The sequence below is a fragment of the Dermacentor silvarum genome, chromosome 2, assembly GCF_013339745.2.
Source record: "Dermacentor silvarum isolate Dsil-2018 chromosome 2, BIME_Dsil_1.4, whole genome shotgun sequence".
NCBI lineage: Eukaryota > Metazoa > Arthropoda > Arachnida > Ixodida > Ixodidae > Dermacentor > Dermacentor silvarum.
Genome location: NC_051155.1, coordinates 136,911,958 through 136,934,275, shown reverse-complemented (window position 1 = coordinate 136,934,275; position 22,318 = coordinate 136,911,958). Strand labels below are relative to the sequence as shown.

The 22,318-nt window shown below is 48.1% G+C and overlaps 1 protein-coding gene across 1 annotated transcript in view; it reads left to right on the top strand.

Annotated features, from left to right (window-relative positions):
- LOC119440418 (potassium/sodium hyperpolarization-activated cyclic nucleotide-gated channel 2) overlaps positions 1-22,318 on the top strand; it is a 53,085-nt gene that overhangs the window by 10,659 nt on the left and 20,108 nt on the right. The window contains exon 2 of the mRNA XM_049662914.1: positions 16,439-16,677. Coding sequence (XP_049518871.1) covers positions 16,439-16,677 — 239 coding nt within the window. The remainder of the gene's footprint in view (positions 1-16,438; positions 16,678-22,318) is intronic.

Genomic DNA, 22,318 nt, shown 5'->3' with positions numbered 1-22,318 from the left:
CGTCAACAAGTATCAGACCCGGTCAAGCTTAGCCACGGTGCTAACGCCAGCAGCTTACTGATTGCTATATTAGTTTGTTTAGTTATTAGTTCATTGTGCAGCGGCGATGACTCGGCGACGGCTCGTTAAACGAATAAACACGCATTGCAACAGTCTTCTGTTGAAGGTTGACATCACGTGACTTGAGCGGTCGAAAGCGACAGCGCAGCGAAACTGCGTCTGCGACTTCTCGTGCGGTGCAGCTAGTGGACGCATTCGGCACAGAAGTTTGCTTTTTCGGCGATGGGAGGCTGCGCGAAATTCTCCAAAATTCCCGCCCCAGAGAAGCTCAGACGAGCAGATACACCGCTGCGGGCTTCGCGTTTTGTACTACTTGTAACTGAGCAGCGCGGCATAGAGGGCGCTGTCGGCCGGCGCTTTCGCAGCGCCGCCTGGGTAGTCCGATACGCCTATAAGCGTATTCTGGCTTTGAAACCGAAACCAACGCTTAGCCTCCTTTCGCAGTGATGTGCGCTTCTGAATTGAGCTATGTGCCCTGAAAAAATTGCGAATTCGCTCCCGAATGCACGTGTCAAGCTTCTAAAAAAATTGCACTATAACGTCTCACATTCGTTGTACCCGCAAGAAGACGCGCCATAAGTCTGTCGGAATTGAAGACCTGGTACTATACAGCGTTCTCATCAAAACTGTTAATAAGGTTTCATGCACGAGGATAATTATCACTACGACTGATCTGTTTGCGTTGGGTTTTCGCTTCGCGAGTGTGTGAACTGAAATTGTGCACCGGCATGCAATGCGCTGCGAAGACGGAGGACAAAGCTTATCGGCGACCTGAAGGTCAGTACTCGATTCCTAGTGTCGCTTTTTTTATTCGTTCGCAGCGAAGCAGGGGTCAAGCGTGTGCACAACGGGTCGCAAAACTACTCTGTTTTCTCGCCATGCGAATGCACCATGCAAATGCACCATGCAAATGCGCCATCTGTGCGCTGGGCGTGTTTTCACTCGCTCACGTTCCTGTTCACTGTACTGCTAGTGTGCTTCCTGGGGCCGTATTCTGAAACGTTCGCTTAGGCGAAATTTCTTTTTTCGCTTTCAGGCGTGCGCCGATTGGCTGTTTTAGCAAAATTGGATGAGCTGATTGGGTGGTTGAGCCCGACGTCATTCAATTTGCTCAACCAGCCAATCAGCGCGCATGCTGATTTCGCCTAGGCGAACGTTTCAGAATACGGCCCCTGGGTAAGTACAGAGGACTTCATTGTTTACAGACGCTCTGGCTGGAAAGCACTGTACAGGGACCCTCCAAAAGCGGTGCGTCTGATTATCACAGCCGAGTTATAAGTAAAAACCTGAAGAAAGTGCGGGAAACAGAAGCACATGAGATTCAAGGACACGATGCGTTGTGAAACGGCGACAGCTTATTGGCGAGAGAGCGCGCGCGGGACCTGCTGCGTTTATCTATACTGCCAATGCGCTGATGCGTGTATGGGTGGAACATTCCTAGGGGGAAAATGCGTCCTTTGGGGCTTATCTTGTTTCCAAGTCATCGTGGCACAGCGTCCTTGAGAGGAAAGTAGTGAGCGCCGAGTGTTAGAAAAGGAAACGCAAACAAGACGAGTGACGATTATTCTTTGCACACAAGATAAGCCCCAAAGCGTGTGATTTACCACAAAGTATAATATTGTTACGGATGATCGATGTTTATTCACAGGTGAAGACTAGGATGGATGAAAGGTCGCCACGATGTCACCACCGAAATGTAGCCGTGGCTGCTGCTGAGTTCTTCGTTCTCCTCCTCTTCTATCTCCTCTTTTCCACGTTACAATCCCCCTTTCGCAGACGAAGCCCACAGGGAGAGTCACTGCTCTTCGGCGGGGTAGCAGCGCTTAAGGCGTGTAACATGAGCAAGCTGGGTTTTCTTGGAACGCCTATCTGTAGAAAAAACCCGTGCAACCACGTAACTAAGGTCGCTTAGGCGATCTAAAACAACGAACGGGCCCAGATAATGTGACAAGAGCTTGCTGCACAAGCCACGCTTGCATTGTGGGGTCCATAGCAGCACTAGGTCACATTTTTCAAAATAAATAGCTTGATGGGATATATCGTACCGATCCTTCGAGCGGTTTTGCGATGCCAATGTGCGGACGCGGGCTATTCGGCGGGCTTCCTCGGCGAGGCAAAGTGTCTTGGCGACGGAATCCTCAGCGTCCAGAGAAAACGGCAGAATCGTGTCGAGGAAGCTCCGCGGCGATCGAGCATAAAGCAGATAGAAAGGGCTATAATTCGTTGTCTCATGCTTCGCAGTGTTATAGGCGTATGTTATGAATGGCAACACATCATCCCAGTTCTTGTGGTTAGAGGACACATACATGGATAGCATGTTCGTCAAAGTTCGATTCGTGCGTTCGACAAGACCGTTGGTTTGCGGACGGTACGGCGTTGAGTGACGAAATTGTGTTCCACATAGCCGAAGCAGCTCTTCAACAGCGTCGGCCACGAATTGACGACCGCGATCACTTATGATCACGTGAGGTGGGCCATGGCGTAGGACGACATAATGCAACAAGAAAGCAGCGACGCAAACAGCGGTAGACGACGGCACTGCTGCGGTCTCTGTGTAGCGTGTAAGGTGGTCTACACAAACGATGATCCATCGATTGTTATTCGATAACCATGGGAATGGGCCCAGGAGGTCCACGCCAACTTGCTCAAAAGGTGCGTGAGGGAGAATCAACGGCTGCAGAAGACCTGGTGTGGCGGTTGAAGGTCGTTTCGGCCGTTGGCATTGGTCACAACTAGCCACATATTGCTTTGTTGTTTGACGCATGTGAGGCCAGTAAAATCGCTCTTGTACACGCTGTAGCGTACGGGCGAATCCAAGATGACCTGATGTTGGATCATCATGCATGGCATGTAGCACAGCACTACGGAGACTCTCCGGGACTACAAGAAGAAAGCGGGCGCCACTTGCAGAGTGGTTGGTTTTATATAACAAGCTGTCAAGTATGGAAAAACCACCACTGGCTTTCGGATTCAGGGCCATCACAAAAAGAGGTTCCAGATTGACGTCGTTGCGTTGAACCTCCTGGAAGATGGTCGCGTCCGGAAATTCAGGTGCAATAGCGGCCAGACAGTCATCGAAAGTGTCTTCTTCAGACTTTGCCGTTGGAAGTGGTAAGCGAGAAAGACAGTCGGCGTCAGCATGCCGGCGGCCGCTTCTGTATTTCACGACAAAGTCGTACTCTTGTAGACGCAGTGCCCACCGTGCTAGACGACCAGACGGATCCCGAAGGCTGAACAGCCAGCATAATGAATGGTGATCAGTGACTATGCTGAATGGGCTACCATAGATGTAACAGCGAAACTTTTGAACAGCAAGAACAGCTGCAAGGCATTCCTGCTCAGTGACTGTGTAGTTTCGCTCAGCATTGCTTAAGCAACGACTGGCATAGGCAACAACGTGTTCGGCGTCGTTTCGCCGTTGAACAAGTACCGCTCCAATGCCTATTCCGCTGGCGTCAGTATGAACTTCGGTAGGGGAACACGGATCAAAATGACGCAGGATGGGGTCTGACGTAAGTAATAATTTAAGCTGACGGAACGATGACTCACATTCTGGTGTCCAGTCGAACGATACATCCTTTTGCGGACGGTACGGCGTTGAGTGAGGAAATTGTGTTCCACATAGCCGAAGCATCTCTTCAACAGCGTCGGCCACGAATTGACGACCGCGATCACACCCGTTGACGCGTCAACGGGTGCACAACGTCGGCGAATTTTGGGACAAAACGACGGAAATAAGAACAGAGTCCCAGGAAACTGCGCAGTTCCCGCGCTGACTGCGGAGGCTGGAAGGCACTGACCGCTTCAATCTTGCGGGGGTCAGGTCTGACTCCATCTTTGTCGACTAGATGACCGAGAACCAATGTCTGTCGCTCCCCAAACCTACACTTTCCAGAGTTGAGAATCAAATCTGCTTTCTCCATGCATTTCAGAACCAGGCTAAGGCGCTCGTTATGCTCCTCAAAAGTGCGGCCGAAAATAACAACATCATCCAGGTAGCAAAGACATATTTCCCACTTTAGACCGCGGAGAGTTGTGTCCATGAATCTCGAACGTTGCGGGCGCATTGCAGAGCCCGAACGGCATAACGTTAAATTCGAATAAACCGTCCGGCGTAACAAAGGCGGTCTTCTCTTTGTCGACGGGATCCATAGGTATCTGCCAATAGCCTGAACGCAGATCGAGGGACGAAAAGTAGGAGGCAGAATGTAGGCAGTCTATTACGTCGTCAATTCGCGGTAGTGGGTACACATCCTTCTTGGTAATTGCATTCAGTGGCCTATAATCAACACAAAATCTCCACGAGCCATCTTTTTTCTTTACCAGGATGACAGGTGCGGCCCACGGGCTTGATGATTCTTGAATCACATTTTTCTTCAGCATCTCTTGTACCTGGTCCGCAATAATCTTGCGCTCTGATGAAGACACTAGGTAGGGCGTTTGCCGAAGAGGATGTACCGATCCTTTGTCAATGCGATGACGAGCACGCGAGGATGGTATTGTTGTACGGTGCTCATCTTGAGAGAAGTCGAACACGGAAGCATACTGGGCTAGCAGTTGTACTAAGGTGTCCCGTTCACGTGAAGACAAAGACTTGCTGACCATGCGTAGAATTTTCTGCTCGTAAGGGCAAGTGGCTCGTCCTTCAGTGGAATCCTCGTCCCTGGCGACCATCGATGAACAGCACGTGACGTCGTCGAATACAGCAATCTTCATGTGTTCGGGAACACGTACAGGGACGGCAGAACAATTTAATGTCCACAAAAACGTGCTACCATTGTTCACAGATACAATACTATTGGGTACCAGTAGGTTTTTCTTCCCACCAGAGTCGCCAAAGGGTTGTACCACGGCGTCAAATGAAGCGTCTGTACAAGATGCGATGACGGATACCGGTGCTAAAGACCACGGAGGCAGCGTCACTCCCTCAGCAACGGCAAACGTTTTTTGTCCAGCGGGTTGTTGAGTCACAAGGTCTGATAATGACGGATCCTGACAAGCAGCGACCGCAGGTTTTCCGCTATTTATCGAAAGCTCGCCGGCACCACAATTGACTGAAGCCCCGCAGGTTTGCAGAAAGTCTATCCCTAATATAACGTCGTGCGTGCAGCGTTCCAAAGTCACAAACTTGGTTAAATAACACTTGTCCGCCAATAACACATTCACAGCAAAAACACCAAGGGGACGCAATATTTCACCGCTTAATTACACCGCGGAATTTAGCATGCGTGTCGAGGGAAAACATCACTTTGCGTCGAAGCCGGTTCTTGAAAGAAAGGCTCATAACAGACCTCACAGCCCTGGTGTCCACCAATGCCATTGTACATATACCATCAATTGTCACTTCCACTTTGTTTCTCAGCATTGTAACCGGTGGAGGTATCACTGTCGTGTCGAGTCTGGCGACCTCACCTCCATCGGCCGCGCAGTCTAGTTTCCCGACGGCGGTGGTGAGAATGAACGTCGCCTCGGTGAAGGAGAGCGACGTTGACGTGAAGAAGGTGGAGTGAGACTGCGGTCTGAAACGGGCGAGTCGCTGCGGTGATTCCGTCGAGGACTGTTGATGGGGAATGTCGTCGACGAAGTAAAGGAGCGTGGAGGCCAGGAATTGTCGACGTTAGGACGTTCAGTGCCATAGGACGTTGGCTGTACGTGACTCGTACCACGTCGGTGCCCAACGACGCTGACGACAGAATCGAGAGATGTGTACTGTGACACTGTAGGTATAACACACGGGAGGCTCGCGGCTAACGTTCGGGTAGGATGCATGGGTATGTCCGTGGCTCCGAGTAGGCCGCTGCTGAACAACGGGCATATACCTCAGCACGCTCGTTGCCGGTTTCCCGGTGATAGTTCTGTGGCGTTCTCATTAGCCTTCTCGAGCGGTACTCCTCGACAGTCGTTGCAGCGATGGAAAGGGGAGCTGGTGGAGGATTGTACAGATGTTGACTATCACGGACCTCATTGTTCAATTCCGTGCAACGACGTAGCTCCTATCTAACAATCTGTCTAATGGTCGTCGCGAGATCGACTGATGAGATGTCGTCTTCAATGCTTGCAGTTGCAACAGTTGTTACGTTTGCTAGCCGGCCAAACTTCGGGATTATGCGGCGCAGTTTGAGAGCCTCAAAGGTACGGCAATGACGTATTAAGTCGGCGACTGAGCCTAGATTCTCTTTACCAATGAGAAAGTTGTAAACGTCCTCTGCGATTCCCTTCAACAAATGGCCAACTTTGCCCTCCTCTGACGTACGAGGATTGGCCGTCCTGCATAGCTTGAGCACGTTTTCGATGTAGGTCGTGCACGTCTCGCCCGGAACTTGAGCTCTTTGAAGGAGCGTTTGCTCGGCCTGCTTCTTCTTTGCGATTGAATCGCCGAAACGCTCCTTGATTTCGGACGTGAAACGATCCCACGTTGTCAGAGTTTCCTCGTGGTTATCGAACCACACGAGCGCCGTGTCCATCAGAAAGAAGACTACGTTGGAGAGTCGCGTTACGCTGTCCCAACGATAGTGCTTGCTCACCCGTTCGTAGTGGTTAAGCCATTCTTCGACGTCCTCGCCGGCCTTCCCTCCGAATGTGCGAGGCTCTACCAGATGTTGGCGCTGCCACGGACTAGCCATCGTTTGGGTCGAAGATGCCGCTGGTTCCGTGCGAGTGTTGGCTTGGGTGATTTTTATCCAGACTGTAAAAAAAGGGGGCTCACATATGTGGCGCAAAAACTTGCGAGTTCTTTATTTCTTTGTGTTGCACTCGTAAAACATATTCTTTTAAGCGCGACAATGGAAGGCTTTCATGCTTTTGTGTGATGATGAAAGGAAAAGTGAAGGCTTCAAACTACGTTGGCACAATAGATCAGTACCTCAACAATATATATATATATATATATATATATATATATATATATATATATATATATATATATAAACAGTACATGCACACACACATGGTCGTATAATAAAATGACTTTTATCAGAAGAGTTTTCATACGGAAGAGCGCAAATTACAAACGAAGCTGACGTGGTGTAAGATAATGGAATGGAAAAACTTTATTGATGTCCTCATTGAGATAATGCAGCAAGAATATTTCAGAGGTCTGTTATACACGTCGCTGTTAACAACCAGACTCGATATATATATATATATATATATATACTATAGACATATAGATTCCAACTATATACATTGTGTTCGATATATATAAATTATGGATGACGATGTGATCAGAAAGTCTCAGAGCTTCGGTGGGGGGCAGTAGGCAAAGGGCTCGTTTGTTTAGATTAAGATAAGAGACACAGTACAAACCCCAACGAAGAACCCAAATGCCACGGTGAATTTTTATCGCGCCTCTCCAATTTGTGTGTTCTGGGGCTGCTTTCAACTTTGGAAAAGTGCGTGCCTATACTTCATTCGTTGCCTCAGACAAATATTTCTAAACAGGCAGTCACTGATTGACGGCAGTTCGGTCTGTCTTGAAATCAATTCTGGTTCAGTGCGGGTGGCACGCACGCACGCACGCACGCACGCACGCACGCACGCACGCACGCACGCACGCACGCACGCACAGCACGCACGCACGCACGCACAGCACGCACACACACACACACACACACACACACACACACACACACACACACACACACACACACACACACACACATATATATATATATATATATATATATATATATATATATATATATAGTGCATGCACACACACACATGGTCGTATATTAAAATGATCTTTATCAGAAGAGTTTTCGTACGGAAGAGCTTAAATTAAAAACGAAGCTGACGTGATGTAAGATAATGGAGGAGACCAGAAATGAAATGCTGCTTTTAGATGATAAGAATTGCACCCAGTACGCAACGTCGACTACTGTTTCGCACATGGGTTCGGTTTTTATCCCCTCATTTTCGCTGAAAAATATTGACCGAACTTGTTGCCAGCGTTAACACGGATCCTTTAATTTGCTTATGGCAGCACACAGCAGTGGCACAACGTGAGTGAACAAACGAGAATGCACCAGCTATATCTGTAGCTATGCTGTCCAGCCAACACTTTCATTGTGCCGTGCCATGTAGACAAGATGGCGCATGGCGCTTTGCTGCAAAGTCGATAGATAGCGTTTGACATTTTGAATATCTAGGGATATTTTTTTTGTAGCATCTTTAGAGAGGAATGCTTCCGGGAAGGCATAGAGTTTCTAAAGAAAGTACACCATATTGTAATGCAGTTACGCTAACCTGCAAACGCCTATAGGCTATTGCCAATGATACGACAGTAGATGTCCGGAAGGGTCAGTGCCAGGGTTAGTCGTTGCCACCACTCCTCTTCGTTACATACATGATAAATAATGCTCGAGGCAAATGGGGTTGGCTATAATATGCTGAAGCAAGATGTCGAGGTGGGCGAGTTCAACTGGAATGGCCAACACACGTTAAATTGGTCATAGTATTTCGTATAAACGAGATGCTGCGGCGGTGTAGCGGCGTATTGCGGGTTTAATGAACGTGGATGACATTGTTTTGTTTGCAGATATATAGTCAGCCTCTTGGAAATATATGTGGAAAGGACGGCAAAGTTTGGGGATTCAACTTTAATGTAAAGAAATCGGGCTTCCTGGTGCCTAATGATATGCAACTGATCAGCTGGGCGCACTACAGGTAAATGAGATAACACAAGTGCACGACTGAGCGAAATCAAAGCGAAAGGCAAGAGAAACGAGACTACAATGAAGTGTAAGTCGCTGTGCGGGTTCAACATATGCAAAGGTAAAGGTGTAATGGTGAAAAAAATTTGAATCAATTAAATTCTGGTGTTTTAACGTGTCCAACCCAATATGATTATGAGGCACACCGTGTATAGTGTGGATGGACTCTGGATTAATTTTGACCACTTTTGGTTTTTTAACGTGCTACTAAATCTGAATACACGAGCGTTAATTCTTGCATTTCGCCCCCATCTAAATGCAGGCCGCCGAGGTCGGGATCGAATCCTCGACCTGCAGCTCAGCAAGCCTACGCCATATAGACCATGGGTTACCGGGGCGGTGGGGTAATGGTTCCCGGGCTTACCTTTGCTTATGCTTGCTTGAAATGCTATGCTTGAAATCTGAAGGGCAGCCGGGACTGGAAATTAATCAAGGCTTAGGAGGCCACAACTAGGCGCGCAAGTGTAAAAAACTACGAATCAAGCAGCACAAATATAGACATGGGCTGAACATCCTTCGAAGTGCGGGAGAATGAGTGCAAAATCTGCTTCGAAATACGACTGTGGGAAATGAATAAAAAAATTCACTAGCCTTTCCCCTGTCGAGAAAATGGGGGTAAGCGAAGCTTGTCGTGTGTGTATGTGACACTTCGTCAGGGTAACGTAAAGTTCACGACATGTCACGGTAATAAAACATAACCGTTTATTAAATGTATACATCGAGGGAAGCAACGGAAGGAAAAGTTGCACGAAAGGGAAACAAAAGTAGAAGGAAAGGGAACGAAAAGTAGTAGAAAAGGGAAGGGAAAGTAGTAGGTCAAGTACACAGACGACAATCTTTGCTTACCCCCCTTTTCTTGACAGGGGAAGGGCTGGTGATTTTCTATCTTTCTCTCGCTCTATTTCTCTCTCCTTCTCTTTCTTTCTTTCTCTCTCATTCTCTCTCTTTCCCTCTCTCTATCTTTTTTGTCCCTGGTATGTGTCATTGGTCTTTGACCCTTTCTGCACTATCAGCAGGATCGGCCCACATGACAGGGGTATGTGCCATTGAGCTTGGACCCTTTCTGCACTATCGCCAGGATCGGCCCACTTTTCAGCGTGACACCACCACCACCGCCGACACTTGTGAGCCTATAAAGCTTCACTTAAAAAAAAAGTTAGGTGGCTAGGTCATTTAGGTACTGCATAGAAAGAAATGTTGAGTCGCAGCGGACGAAGAAAAAATAACAACAACAACAGGAAAACTCGGCCACTAAATATTACATTTGCGGTGGACAGCGGCAGAGAAAAGCGTGCTAAATGTCAGATATACAGAGACAGTGTCTACTGGATAGGAGAACTGTAGATGAAGCCAGTTATGGCACAATATCGAACAGCAGTAAAATGAAATCAGAAACGATCGACAGTGTTGTGATAACTCAAAGCGCAGACCCCTATACTTTACGAAGCTAGGTCATAATTTCTGGGAAAGCGCAACCAATTGAAAGTATTTTTAATGACTCGTGAATTTAATTGAGTTGAATTCTGGGGCTTTACGTGCCAAAACCACGATTTGATTATATGAGGCACACCGTATAGCGGGGGACTCCGGATTAATTTTGACCACCAGGGGATCTTTAACGTGCCCCCAATGCACGGGAACACTAGCGTTATTGCATTTCGCCCCCATTTCGCCGCAGCCGGGATTGGATCCCGCGACCTCGTGCTTAGCAATAACTCATGCTTTAAGATGACTCGGGAAAACGGTACAGAAACGCCGAATGACTGAATGGCGGTCATTCAAAGCGATACCTGGCTACCGGGTCGTAACACGGACAAAAGAAAAGAGACGAGAAAAGATAGGACGGCAGAGCGCTGGGGTTCAACTTTAACGTAAAGAAATCGGGCTTCGTGGTGCTCCATGATATGCAACTGATCAGCTGGTCGCAATACAGGGAGATTTCAAGAAAAATAAGCATGCTGTCTCGTCTATTTTCTCAGTCTCTCTTCTTTTGTCAGTCTTACGTTGCGCTGCTGCAGGCAAAGCTACGAATGAGGAGAAGCGATTGGGCATTCTGGTAGAAATTCAGAGCATCTAGCTAACGATAAAAGTGGCAGTAGTCGGCTTGACTGAAGCGTTAAATTACAAGGTGCGACTGCGTGATAAACATAAGTGTGAACATGGCGGTGGATACTAACAATAAACGGTTGCAAGACCAGCGGCACAATTAGGAAGGGGAAACATGTAATCGAGCGAACTTCATGTTGCGAATAACGCAACTTTGTGTACAAATGTATTTGAAAATTTAGACGCACCGGAAAGTTTTGAAAGGGCCCTGAACGACATTTCTTTGAAGCCTAAAAAAAAAAAAAGCGCATTTGAACGAGTATGTCACTTCCCAGAATATATTACCGAGATAATTTTTTTCAGGTATTTACGGTCGTACTAGTAAATACTTCGAGTGCGATATTTACATTTCCATTTCACATTCAACGTCACCCATTCCAAAGTAGTGGAGGAACGCAGGTGGAATGGCGCTGCCCCGCCTAAAGCCCCTCCACACTATTACCGCTGTTTAGGGGGCTTTCGCCCCGCCTACGGCGTTACGGCGACTCGTTGCGCACTTTGTAGCACCTCAATCAGAAGCTGAATGCGAAGCACGTCTATCCAGAAGAGGACGGGAGTGAGAGCACACTGGCGTGAGTCCCTTGTATGTGTGGCGTGGTGTTCGTGTGGTGTGGTGTGGTGTTTCGTGTGGTGTGGGCTTAAGTTTCGGCGTGGTATTCGAGGCTAGTTGAGTGTTCAAGACTAATCGAAATTAGCGAGACCCGACGGCTATACGACACCGATAACCAGTGCGGCCAAAGTTTCATTCCTAAACGTCAGCGCGCGCGGCCGAGCGTGAGCTTCTTGAATGATGTGCTATTGGCCAATATCAGCCGTGTATATGGGAATCTGCTATATGACGAAATATGGCAGCCGCCGGCAGCCCCTAAAAGGGTAAGGAGAAGGCTTCCGTTGAAAAGAGAGTGTATGAAAAAAAAAAAAAGGTGGATCCACGACGTAGCCTACGACACAGTCGCGGTACGCCGAAATATAAATTTTGTTGTTCTGGCTCTATATAGCAGTTTCTTGACTTCTTGCGTGTTTATGTTGCGAAGTAAAATTACTTGAAGGTGTTTTTTTCGTGACCTGTAAACGAGTCAAAGGTCCCGTGAAGGCTCAATGTTTGACAGCCACTAACCTATATATTGCTTCCTGCAGGGTGCCGAATTAAGCGATTGTTTTCCAGCGCAGCCTGTGTTGCTATTCGCCGAATGCCATCGCGTGACCCGAAACAACGTCAGGCGTTTCGCCCCGCTTGGGAGAAGCGGAGCCGACGGTTGCGACGCCAACCCGCTTGCTTTGACGTCATGGACAATGGCAATCCTCTCATAAGTGTTGCTTCATTTCTAACAAATCAGCTTCCATTTGAACACTGAGTTCGCCTTTCTTACCATTATTTGGTTTGTATACGTACGCACGTAGTTCCTTGTGATATATTCTCTTTTGTACTCTCCTGCTATCATGCCTGTCATTAGGCGCTGCAGGTAATTTGCGTAAATAAATTTTCCATTAAAATATCCGCGTTTTCTATATGGAGCTTCTTGTGAGCGTCCCTTCACATCGGCAGCGGTAGCGCGCAGCGGGTAGTGGCGTTCTTCCCTTGCATCGTGCAGTGGGGTCAACAGATTCCCGTCATTGCTATGCGGTGACATAACTGCATGAGCCGCACCGAGAGTGGCATAAGTCCTCCTGCACCGCGCCATGCGGACGCAGACGGTCGGCTGCGCGCAGTGACAGTCACACAGCTGTCTCAATAACAGTTTTTTTTTTCAACTAGGCAATGCAACGCGCGTTGGTAGAGGTTAGTAGCGCGGCCCACGGAATGCATGAGTACACATACTTAATTACTCGCGCAAGTCATTCGTGTCGGCCATCTTGCCTTGTGAAGCACGATGAAATTGGGCAGGCTGCGTTCGCGGAGTTCGTTTTCCAAGTTCTTAAGAATACTAACACACGTATATATGACGATCAAAGTATCTCTCTCTCCCCCCCCCTCCCCTACCGTTATGAATAGCATTTCCAAAACACTGCGCTCATCGCGGTAAGGTTCAAACAATCGTCATACACGAACATATTGTAAGAGCATTTGTACTCATAATTATGCGCATACAAATTACGAGCAGAAAAAGTCCCTGGCACATGGTCGAGCACGACTAGCAGCCTGAAAGATAAAGAAAGAAAGAGAGAGAGAAACGTTTATTGATATGAAAGGCAGGGAGGTCTTCCTCAAGTGCATTTCTCGGGCCATCTACTCTGCGCTGAGGAAAGGAAAGTAGGGAAATAAAGAGGAGCATGATGGGTGACAATTACGACAGAGGGAAGATGCAAAACACATAACGGCCAAGTCTACTTGAAACCTAAAGTTCAGTCCTGTACTTTCCAAAAGTCAATTAAGGCCTAGATGGCCTGAAACCTAGGTCTGCGGCCACGCCGAGGGCGCAATATTACTTTCCTGCGACAGCGGTTGGATGTCGAGGCGGACAACATCATTAATCAACCTCTGTCACTCTTCCACGTACTAAGGGCAGTCACATGGTACATGCTTTATAGACTCATGCACATTGTACTGCTCACAGTCTGGAGATTCAGCGTATCTGATTAAGTGTACGTAACCACGCGTAATCACGGCTCGCAGCTTACGTCAGTGCAGAAAATTGGCACTGCTGCGCTGAATTTTTGGTGGTATCCTAAATGCTATGTTAGGGTGTAGTGTCTGGAGGCAATTGTGGCTATTTTCCGGATGGTCCGTGTGCTTTTCTGTCACTTTTCGTACAAGACTTGCGAGTAGGCAGTCGGCGTCTGTTCTTGTAATGAAATCATAAGCAGTGATCGAGTCTTCGAGAGCCTTCTTCGCTTCGGTATCGGCCAGTTCCTTGCTATGTGGATCACGGTGACCAGGAGTTCATTGAAATGTAACGTGATGGCCGTTCTCTTCCGCTAGAGTGTGCAGCTTGGCAGTGAAGAGCCGACACTCTGTAGGGGCTTTCTTTACTACATCTCTAAGTAGAATTCCTCTTTCTCTGTCTTCTTTATATTCCCCTTTCCCTTCCCCCAGTGTAGGGTAGCCAACCAGACACTCTATTGGTTAACATCCCTGCCTTCTCGCTTTCTTGTCTCTCTCCCCTCTCTCTCTCTCTCTCTCTCTCCAAATAGCTGCAGAAGCAATTTCGCAGCTTAAAAGGAACATAGAACAACTGCATACGCTGTTTGCGCCGCACAGAGCGGCGATCTTGCGCGAACAAGCAGTGACCTTACGGCATGCCTTTGAAGCGCAAGATGGCGGACGTAATTGGCGCAAATATGCCGCCCTGAAGGATCACATACAAAAACACTAATCGCGCCTCAGCAGAAAACAGCAAGAAGGAAGTAGCAGGCCATAAAAATTACACGCCGTCACACCGGAGATGGCAGGCTAAATTGCGGAAGCTGTGCAGGTGCGCTTTTGCTGTAATTGTTTTCGTTCTGAAGACGTCGTGAGGTGCCACACGGCTCACGTATTTGTTTCGTTTTGCACGTGAACAGCACGCTTTCTCGACAGTTGGCGCCGGTGTGATCTGCATCCACCCGCCTTTTTTTTTTTTTCTTTTTTATCCTTACGCTGAGATAACGTGCGACTGCCGTCGCACTCGCAAGAAGAGAAAAAGAGACAGAAAGAAAGCCTTTTAGACTGCGAGACACTTTCGCTGATCTAAGCAAAGAGGGCGGAAATACCATTCCCGAAGTGACAGCCAAGGGAGGACGTTCCAACTTTAGCTGACAGTACACCTGGAATTCCGTTGACTTTTTATTCGAATGTTAAGTTGCACGACCGTATAATGACACAAGGCGCAGAAGGCCCGAGGCATTGGTAGTGCTTAGCGGGTTGGGAAATAGTCTGTTCAAGCCCAAATATGCGCAAATCATTTGGAAATAGGTGAGAGGGAAGATGGATAGGGCAGGCCGCCGACCCCTCGAAACAATATGTCTTCTGAAATAGTTTAGAAAACAAATATGGCTCTTTGCATGAAGGGGACGTGGAAATGGTGACGATGTGTTATCACGTCAGTGCATTTAGCCCGAACGCACCTTCACGATTATGTAAAGGACTACGCGCTTTGGGAATTGACGTCAGGCGAGGAGGCCGAGATACTGTACATTTCTATAGGTGGACGCCATTGACGCTTAGGGCTGCCGTTTCCACTTTGTTTTAGTGTTTTTTTCCTCTTTTTTTCTGTTGTCGTTAGCATGGTTTTCAGTGGGAGTGTCGTCCTTTCAAAGTGATGTCACAATCAGAGTGGGAAGGCCTGGCATCTGTACAGGTGGTATTGATTTGGAGGCGAGTCGCGCAGACCTGTTTCGCGCTATATATACGAGTGACCTGACTTAGCGACATCGCCTGCAAGAATAAATAAATGATTGTATAGCTGGTCAGAGTTTTTCCAACGTGGCGGCGCCCGTCGAATGAAAATAAAGTGGTCGTTACACCTGCTTAGCTTTGTATATTCGCATTATTGGCCCAGCAAATTCAGTTCTTTGTCCGGCAAACATGCCTGCACGACTTCTTGATGTTCATACGTAGTATTCTCGATAAGACCGTGGGAAAACTCCAGTCAGATTTTGTCTTAACGGACGAAAAGAGAGACGATCGAAGCTAACCAGAACGGAAAATTTGAATTGCTAGCCTACACTGTGAAACGGGAGAGGTGAAGACACAAAGGTAAAAAGAGCGAGAGACAGAGTACTGACACTCGATTACAGCCGCTCGCACTATCACTGCACAGGATCACGTGCCGCAAAAATTAGGATAAAGCCGTTTTCTTTTAATGTTTATACACGCAGCTGCCAGAAGACTTTCGGTTAAGGCCTCTGGAAAACGCAAACTACATTAGTCTATAAACATACACCGAGTATTTCTCTACAGATAGAATGTTTGACAAACACATTTTACTGCTATGTATAACATGAAAGCTGCATATATGGGCTGGACGCAAGTCCTTATATTTGAACACATCAAGAACATGAACCTATAGTAACTATAGGACAAAGTACTTAGTTTTCCGTGGCTAACTTGGCAGTCAAAAATGCATGACCGGAAGTTTCTGGGGCCACGGAAACACTGCTGCCACAGCACGGGTAAAATGGTCTACATGTTTGTCGTCCCGTGGTCGTCCTTAAAAACTGTAGGTGTGCCTTTGTCGCCTTCCACTGCGATGGCTTGTAACGGGCCTAAATGGCGGCACATTGCGTATATTGCATGCCCTACCGCCTTTCCATGCCACCACACTGGGTGCCCTGTAGTACGGTCAAAGTTATTCCTATATTTCCTTCAGAAGCACTGTGAACTCCAGAATGGCAATACAGATTGGAGTCGGTGACGTCGCACTGCGGGACACCTGACGACGTCGTCACTACCGTCAGCCGAAGGATCGCAGCTGCGGTGAAAAGACGCCTCTATCTAATCCGCTTAACGCCAGTATACCTTCGTGGCGACCGCGACGTCACGTGATAGCAATATTGAGGGGAGGCGGAGAGAACACGTGGAGATTTGTCAACGCGTGCAGGTGTCTGTCTCGCTCATTGTTGCGTTGGACGACGTGCAGGAAGCTGGGCGCCTCGCTGACAGGCAAAGCGACGCCACGCTCGTCCTCGCGACGGTCGGGCCACGTGGCGAGTGCCGACGAGGGTGGCCTACATCGCAGCGGCAACGGCGACGACGAGGGTTTCGCTGAGCACGGGACGAGCACCTATCGCAAGCGCCTCATGACCTTCGACATTGACGACCCGCTGCACAGGAACTTCCTGAAGGCTGTCCAGGACCGTGAGCCTACCGTCGTTGTAGGTTAGTGATCTCTGCGCGTTGCGTACAACATAGGTGGGTTGTCAGTGCAACGGAACGGGATACCGCAGTAACCTCAGTCGGAGGCGGCGATTCGAAAGATCGCTGTTTCAGATGAATTTTTCTTCATGTGCCCATTCTGTGACTCAGTTCTGCGCCGTGTCGGCGAACAAGGTACAGTAACAGACCCTCATTAACGTACCCTCGTGAGCAGTTCGTGCAGCGCACAACAAAGCACCTTCTCCTGTCTTCTAGACTCATAAGGCACTGCCCTCTAAGTTACGCAATATGGCGGAAGGATGCTGCTCTGAGCCCGTCCTTCTCCTCTTCTCCTTTCGCCAAAGACCGAAAACAGTATTAGCCTGAGGCAGCGGCCGCCGCATGAACTAGGCCCGTGGGTCATGGTTCGAGCAAGCACTCAGTACGATCGCCCCTGATCAGTCAAACTGTTCGGGTCAGCGTGTACACTGCAACGAGTGTGTATTGTATACCGTATGTACTGATAGCGGCCGTGTAGTAAAACTGCTCTTTTCTATCGAAGGGCAGCGTGCGCCGCAATACGCCCAAGCCCCATTACGGACAATTTCGTACGTAAGGAAGCTTTCGATTACAGAAAACTATGAAATGACAACCTTTACAAACAGATTTGAGGCCCCGCTTGCAAGGCACCACACTAGTATTTTGCCTCGACTTCTGCAGGAATCAGCGCCATTTTCTATCTTTCGCCTTTCCCAGTAATCCTGCTTGTCATTCTTTGCTGCTTTTTTTTTTTTTTCGGAAGCAATAATGCACATGGTCTGGGACCGGGCTAGTTGGAGAAATAATGCTCAGTTGGAACTCAAAACTTGTCTTGTTTCTGTTCTTACTGTGCTTGTTTAGTTTATGCGCTGCGAATTTGCAGCAACGTACTATCGCGCTCTGTATGAGCTTCAACGCGTGAGCACGTATAGCCACGCGCTTTCGCGTTGTAGCCACTTTCATTCTGGAGCAAACGACGCCGCCTTTCTGGCACAGTGACAAAACTGCCTGTGATTCGTGAACCTACCCCGATCTGCAGGCAGGAGTGAGGGAAATGTTCATCGGCACTTTCACAAGAGCACGTATACTATAGCGTAAGCTCATGCTGGACCTGGTCTGTACGTACAGGATGGGGCTACGCAGATTCATTTGCTGTTGCTGTCGATAACCACGAGGTTTAGATGAAAGTGCTTGTGCTTTTTAGCAGAGCTGCAGCGGTGGCCAAGTGATTATGGCGTTCTGCTGCTAAGAACAATGTGGCGGATGTTATCCCAAACCGGGGCCACCGCATTCCAATGATGGAGGCGTAATGTGAAGACACTCATTTTACGCGCTTTCGGTGCACGTTGAAGAGCCCCGAATCGGACAAAATTAATCTGTATAGCCCTCCAAAACGGCGCAACTCGTAAGTGCTGTGTTACTTAAGGACGTTAAGCCCCATAAATCTATCGAAGCTTATTATCTGGCAACCTATTTATTTATGATAGTATATGCAATCACCACCAAAAAACAGATGAACTCACAGTAAAGCCCCACATCGAAAGCAGGCCAAAGAGGTCCTGAATACGGAGGCCTTCAGTAATGAAAGTAGAAGGAGCTTTGAAATTTTGACCCCAACGTTTCGATAGGAACACTCGTCTTTGCAAAGCTAACAGCGGTCGTATTTATAGCTGGTTGCTATGTGTTTTTTTTCCCCCGACGGCAAGAACCCAGACAGCCGTTGCAGGGAGAAAGAGAGAGATACAGAGAAATAGAAGAAAGGAAAGGACAAGGAGGTTGACCAGATGCCCGTCCGGTTTGCTACCCTGCTCCGGGGAAGGAGGATAGGGATGAGAAGAGAGAGAGAAAGGAGGCAGAAAGAGCTCAGTTTCATGCACATTTGAAGTTTCGCACCAAGTCTATGCACACGGTCGCCAAGACCTGTCGACTTCAGTTACTGCAACAACTCTTTCGTGGCTTTCTGTGCCATGGACGCGTACAGCCGTTACAGCACTTTCCGTCTTTCTGCTGAGGAGGGGAAGGCGTGACGTATCGCGTGAACCGCAAAATTCTACGGCTCTACCCTCCCCAAGGAAAGTATGACCGCTTTTGCCTTGACGAAGAAGGAACCCTCCCACCCGAAGGCTTACACAGGACCATGCAGGGCCTTATATACACTCTTCTTTAGTTCTTACAAAACTGCACACGAAGAGAAGCATTCGACGCATTTATTATCAGCAAATAGTAGCTTCAAATATTCGCAGAAGCCTGCGCTTCCTTCCGAACCCAGCTATGCAGCGTTCCAGAAATCTAAGGCATGCGCACCTGATGTGAGCATAGCCGGCCTGTGCACGGGCTTTCTATCAGTCGTTGCCATGGGAAGCCCAGATAAGTCGCCGTCAAAGAGCGAGCAAGGGACCTGCGCAATCTGGGACTCTGCCGACGGTTATATACACACACGTGTATATTTAATTTCGTCACTCAGTGCCTGAGCCAGGTAATTTGGGGACTGGCCCACGATGACGTATACGACTGCGTGAAACGACATGTTTCGCAAGTGTACGTGCGCTCGTAAAAAGATGCAATATAAGTCGTCTGGCATCTATTGTATGCACAAAGCTGTATTTAGTGCCTGCTATAAAAGAGTAAGCAACGTGTTTGCACCAAGCTGCTAACGCTGATAACATTGTCATTGCAAAAGGGAAAAACGAGGTTATACATTATGGATCGAAGGCTCAGTAAGGCATGATAAGGACATGTGACGGAATGGAAAGGGTACACGGGTATAGAATCGACACTTTACAGCCGATAGTCTGCATAAGAATGGGGAGCAAATGTGCCTGTTGAACACGGGGGCTCAAATTGGGTTGTCTACGCCGCTCGAGTGGTACCTTGCAAATCAATCAAAGAAGACTTCATTCGACAGCCTCCCCGCGCGCGTACCCGCGTGGCTACCTGTGCACGAACATCATCTCTCAAACTAAGCAACTACGTTAATCTATCGCTTCCTTTTCTTCTGAGCACGTCGTTAGGGTGCTCTTGATGGAAGTCGTAGACGTCTGTACGCCTTCATTGCCACAGACTTGAACATTAAAGGGCATAGCTGCACTGATGTTTATGTGCCGCCTTTATCGAGTCTTAAACAATAAAATATTTTCTGGCTGAACAAGACGCATTGAGACGGCGAGGCGCGCGGCCAGGCAGTATTGGCACTTGCTGTGACATCGTTATACTAACGCGAACAAGACTAACGGGAATGAAAGGTGGGTCAGGACAGAGCGCTAGCGCTCTGCCGTACAAACCCTAGCGCTCTGTCCTGCCCACTTTTTTTTTGTTAGTCTTGTTTGCGCTAGTAACTATGTCACAGCAACTGCATCAACACCAACTAGCCCAACTTTCTTCGTTAATTACTCAGCATTGGCAGTCCGCGTTGGCTGCCGTCGGGCACGAGGATGTGACCTCGATCGTCCGCAACGCGTTGACGTTGCGCCGAGGAGTCCGTTGTGCAAGTTCATCCATGGCACCGAGGAGTGTCACAAAATGCTGCCGATGTGCAAGAAAAAAAGGACAATAGGAGTATTGCCGAATCGGTGGGAGACAAAGCCGCCGAAAGTACGCTGAGGATGCTGTGGCCGGAAACAGGAAAACGGATGTTGTACATTGCGCGAATGCACGGCCTGTTCGGACGTTCGTCGACACCTAAACTCCGCACTGCGCGCTTCGAGCGACGGCCTCGAAGACTTTCGACGGGGGATAACAGGCTACACTGACTTGACTTCAAGAATATGACCGGTACTTATTTGCAGTGTGTCAGCGGGTTATTTTTTCATTGAGAGAATAAAGAAAGACGAAGAAAAAGACAGATTCAAGAGCAGAAATAAGCTCGGCATGTTTACAGCCTTTTGAAATCTTAACGGTATACTGTTCAAAATGCGCGGCTTTCTCACTTCTAAGTAAAGACGATTACAACTTAACGCGCTTTCATCATTCGGCGTAAAGCTTTTGCCGCCGAATAGCGAACTTTTTCAAAATAACAGTTGATGTAGTGTCAGCTGGCCTACCGCTATAGTGCTTTCTTGCGGTGCTTTGTGCTTGGAAAATTATCTAGATTTGCTGAATGTGCTGCACGAAGAGCCAGATGCCACATTTGCTAACGTCGGTGCAGTACAATTACTTGGGTACTTTTCAATAATAGAGCTTCAGCAAATTTCTATGGGATAATTGAATTAAGCCTTCTGTTTAGCCGTTTTACAGGCAGGTGAAGACAATGTTCTGAAACGATACATTGCATGATGATGATGTTCGTACAGGGGCGCTTACCTGGTAGTCGAGGCCCACATACAATTGCTCCGCCTGTAGCGAAGTCTTCCAGGATATATAAACTGTCATCACACGTCTGAAAGTCCACTGTCTCGAAGAAATACAAGCAGAATTAAGGCGCAATATTTCTCTTCGGATGATCTGGTGACCCTTCGGAAACAGGAGACGTTGTACACAATTGTGCAGAAATCGTCTTCTCCAAATGGCATCAAGTAATTCGCTCCGCTAACGCCGGCAGAAAAATATAAGACGATCTGCCAAACTTGATGGCCTACGGGCGAATTGGCTTCTTGATCGCACAGGACTCACGCAGCAGCATTCAAAGCTTTCGAACATGACAGCGAATAGCCTCCTTTATTAGTCGCTACATTTTAGTTAATTTCATTTACGGGGTGGGGTCTTGATAGCTCTACACGTACGATGGAGTCAACTTTTACGTTTCCGGAAGGACCTACATGTGAAGGTATCCACTGAATGTTATCTCGTAAGTTCTTTGCTTTCGAGGTCTTTCAAAAGGTATAGCAATTGCCGAGAAAATTGGTTTCACGGCAGACGAAGCGATAACTGGCGTGCACTTTGAGTCTACAGGAAGGACCCCATCCATTTTCGGTAGGACATCTCTTCAATTTCCTCAGCGTTGCAGTTATAATGGCACCCTCTGATAACGTCGAAGAAACTAAGCTGTCTATCCATCCAGCGCAGCTAGAGCCGGGGGACGGAATTCAGAATTCAGCAGCACAATTATCTGCATCTATGCAGACCGACCCATCCGTAAACACTCGCAGGTGGTACTGGTATGTTGCTTCCAAATGTTCCATTACCGAGGAGTCGACCTAGCCTCCTCAGTGAAGTTACAGATCGTTTAGAAAGTAGCCTTGGAACAGTGAGGTCGCACATAATTGCATTCAAGCATACAGGATGGTGCGACTTGTCGGCTCCGCTTAACCTGTTAAAAGCCAAGAACACTGATTCGGGACTGAACAAAAATTTGAGCGAGGGCGAGCACATATTCTTCGAAGTAAGGCTCTTCCATAAGCCACTGCCCATGTGTACACGCGTCGCATACTCAGGCGGAACGCTGATTCGAGCCCAGAGATTCCTGTCGGTGTCGTCATCGCTCTCTGGAGCACAACATCTGCACACGCTGTAAACAAATGTGACGGTGTATATGTGCGCAGGCCCGAAATAAGCCCAGTAAGATAAGATAAGCTGAATGTTTGTAAACAAAAAAAAAAGGCGCTGCGTCGCATGATGCAATGTAGTTGGTCAGTATAGCGTATAGGAAAGCGCCCCGGTCGTATCGCGCCATGAGATTGTACTTCGAAGG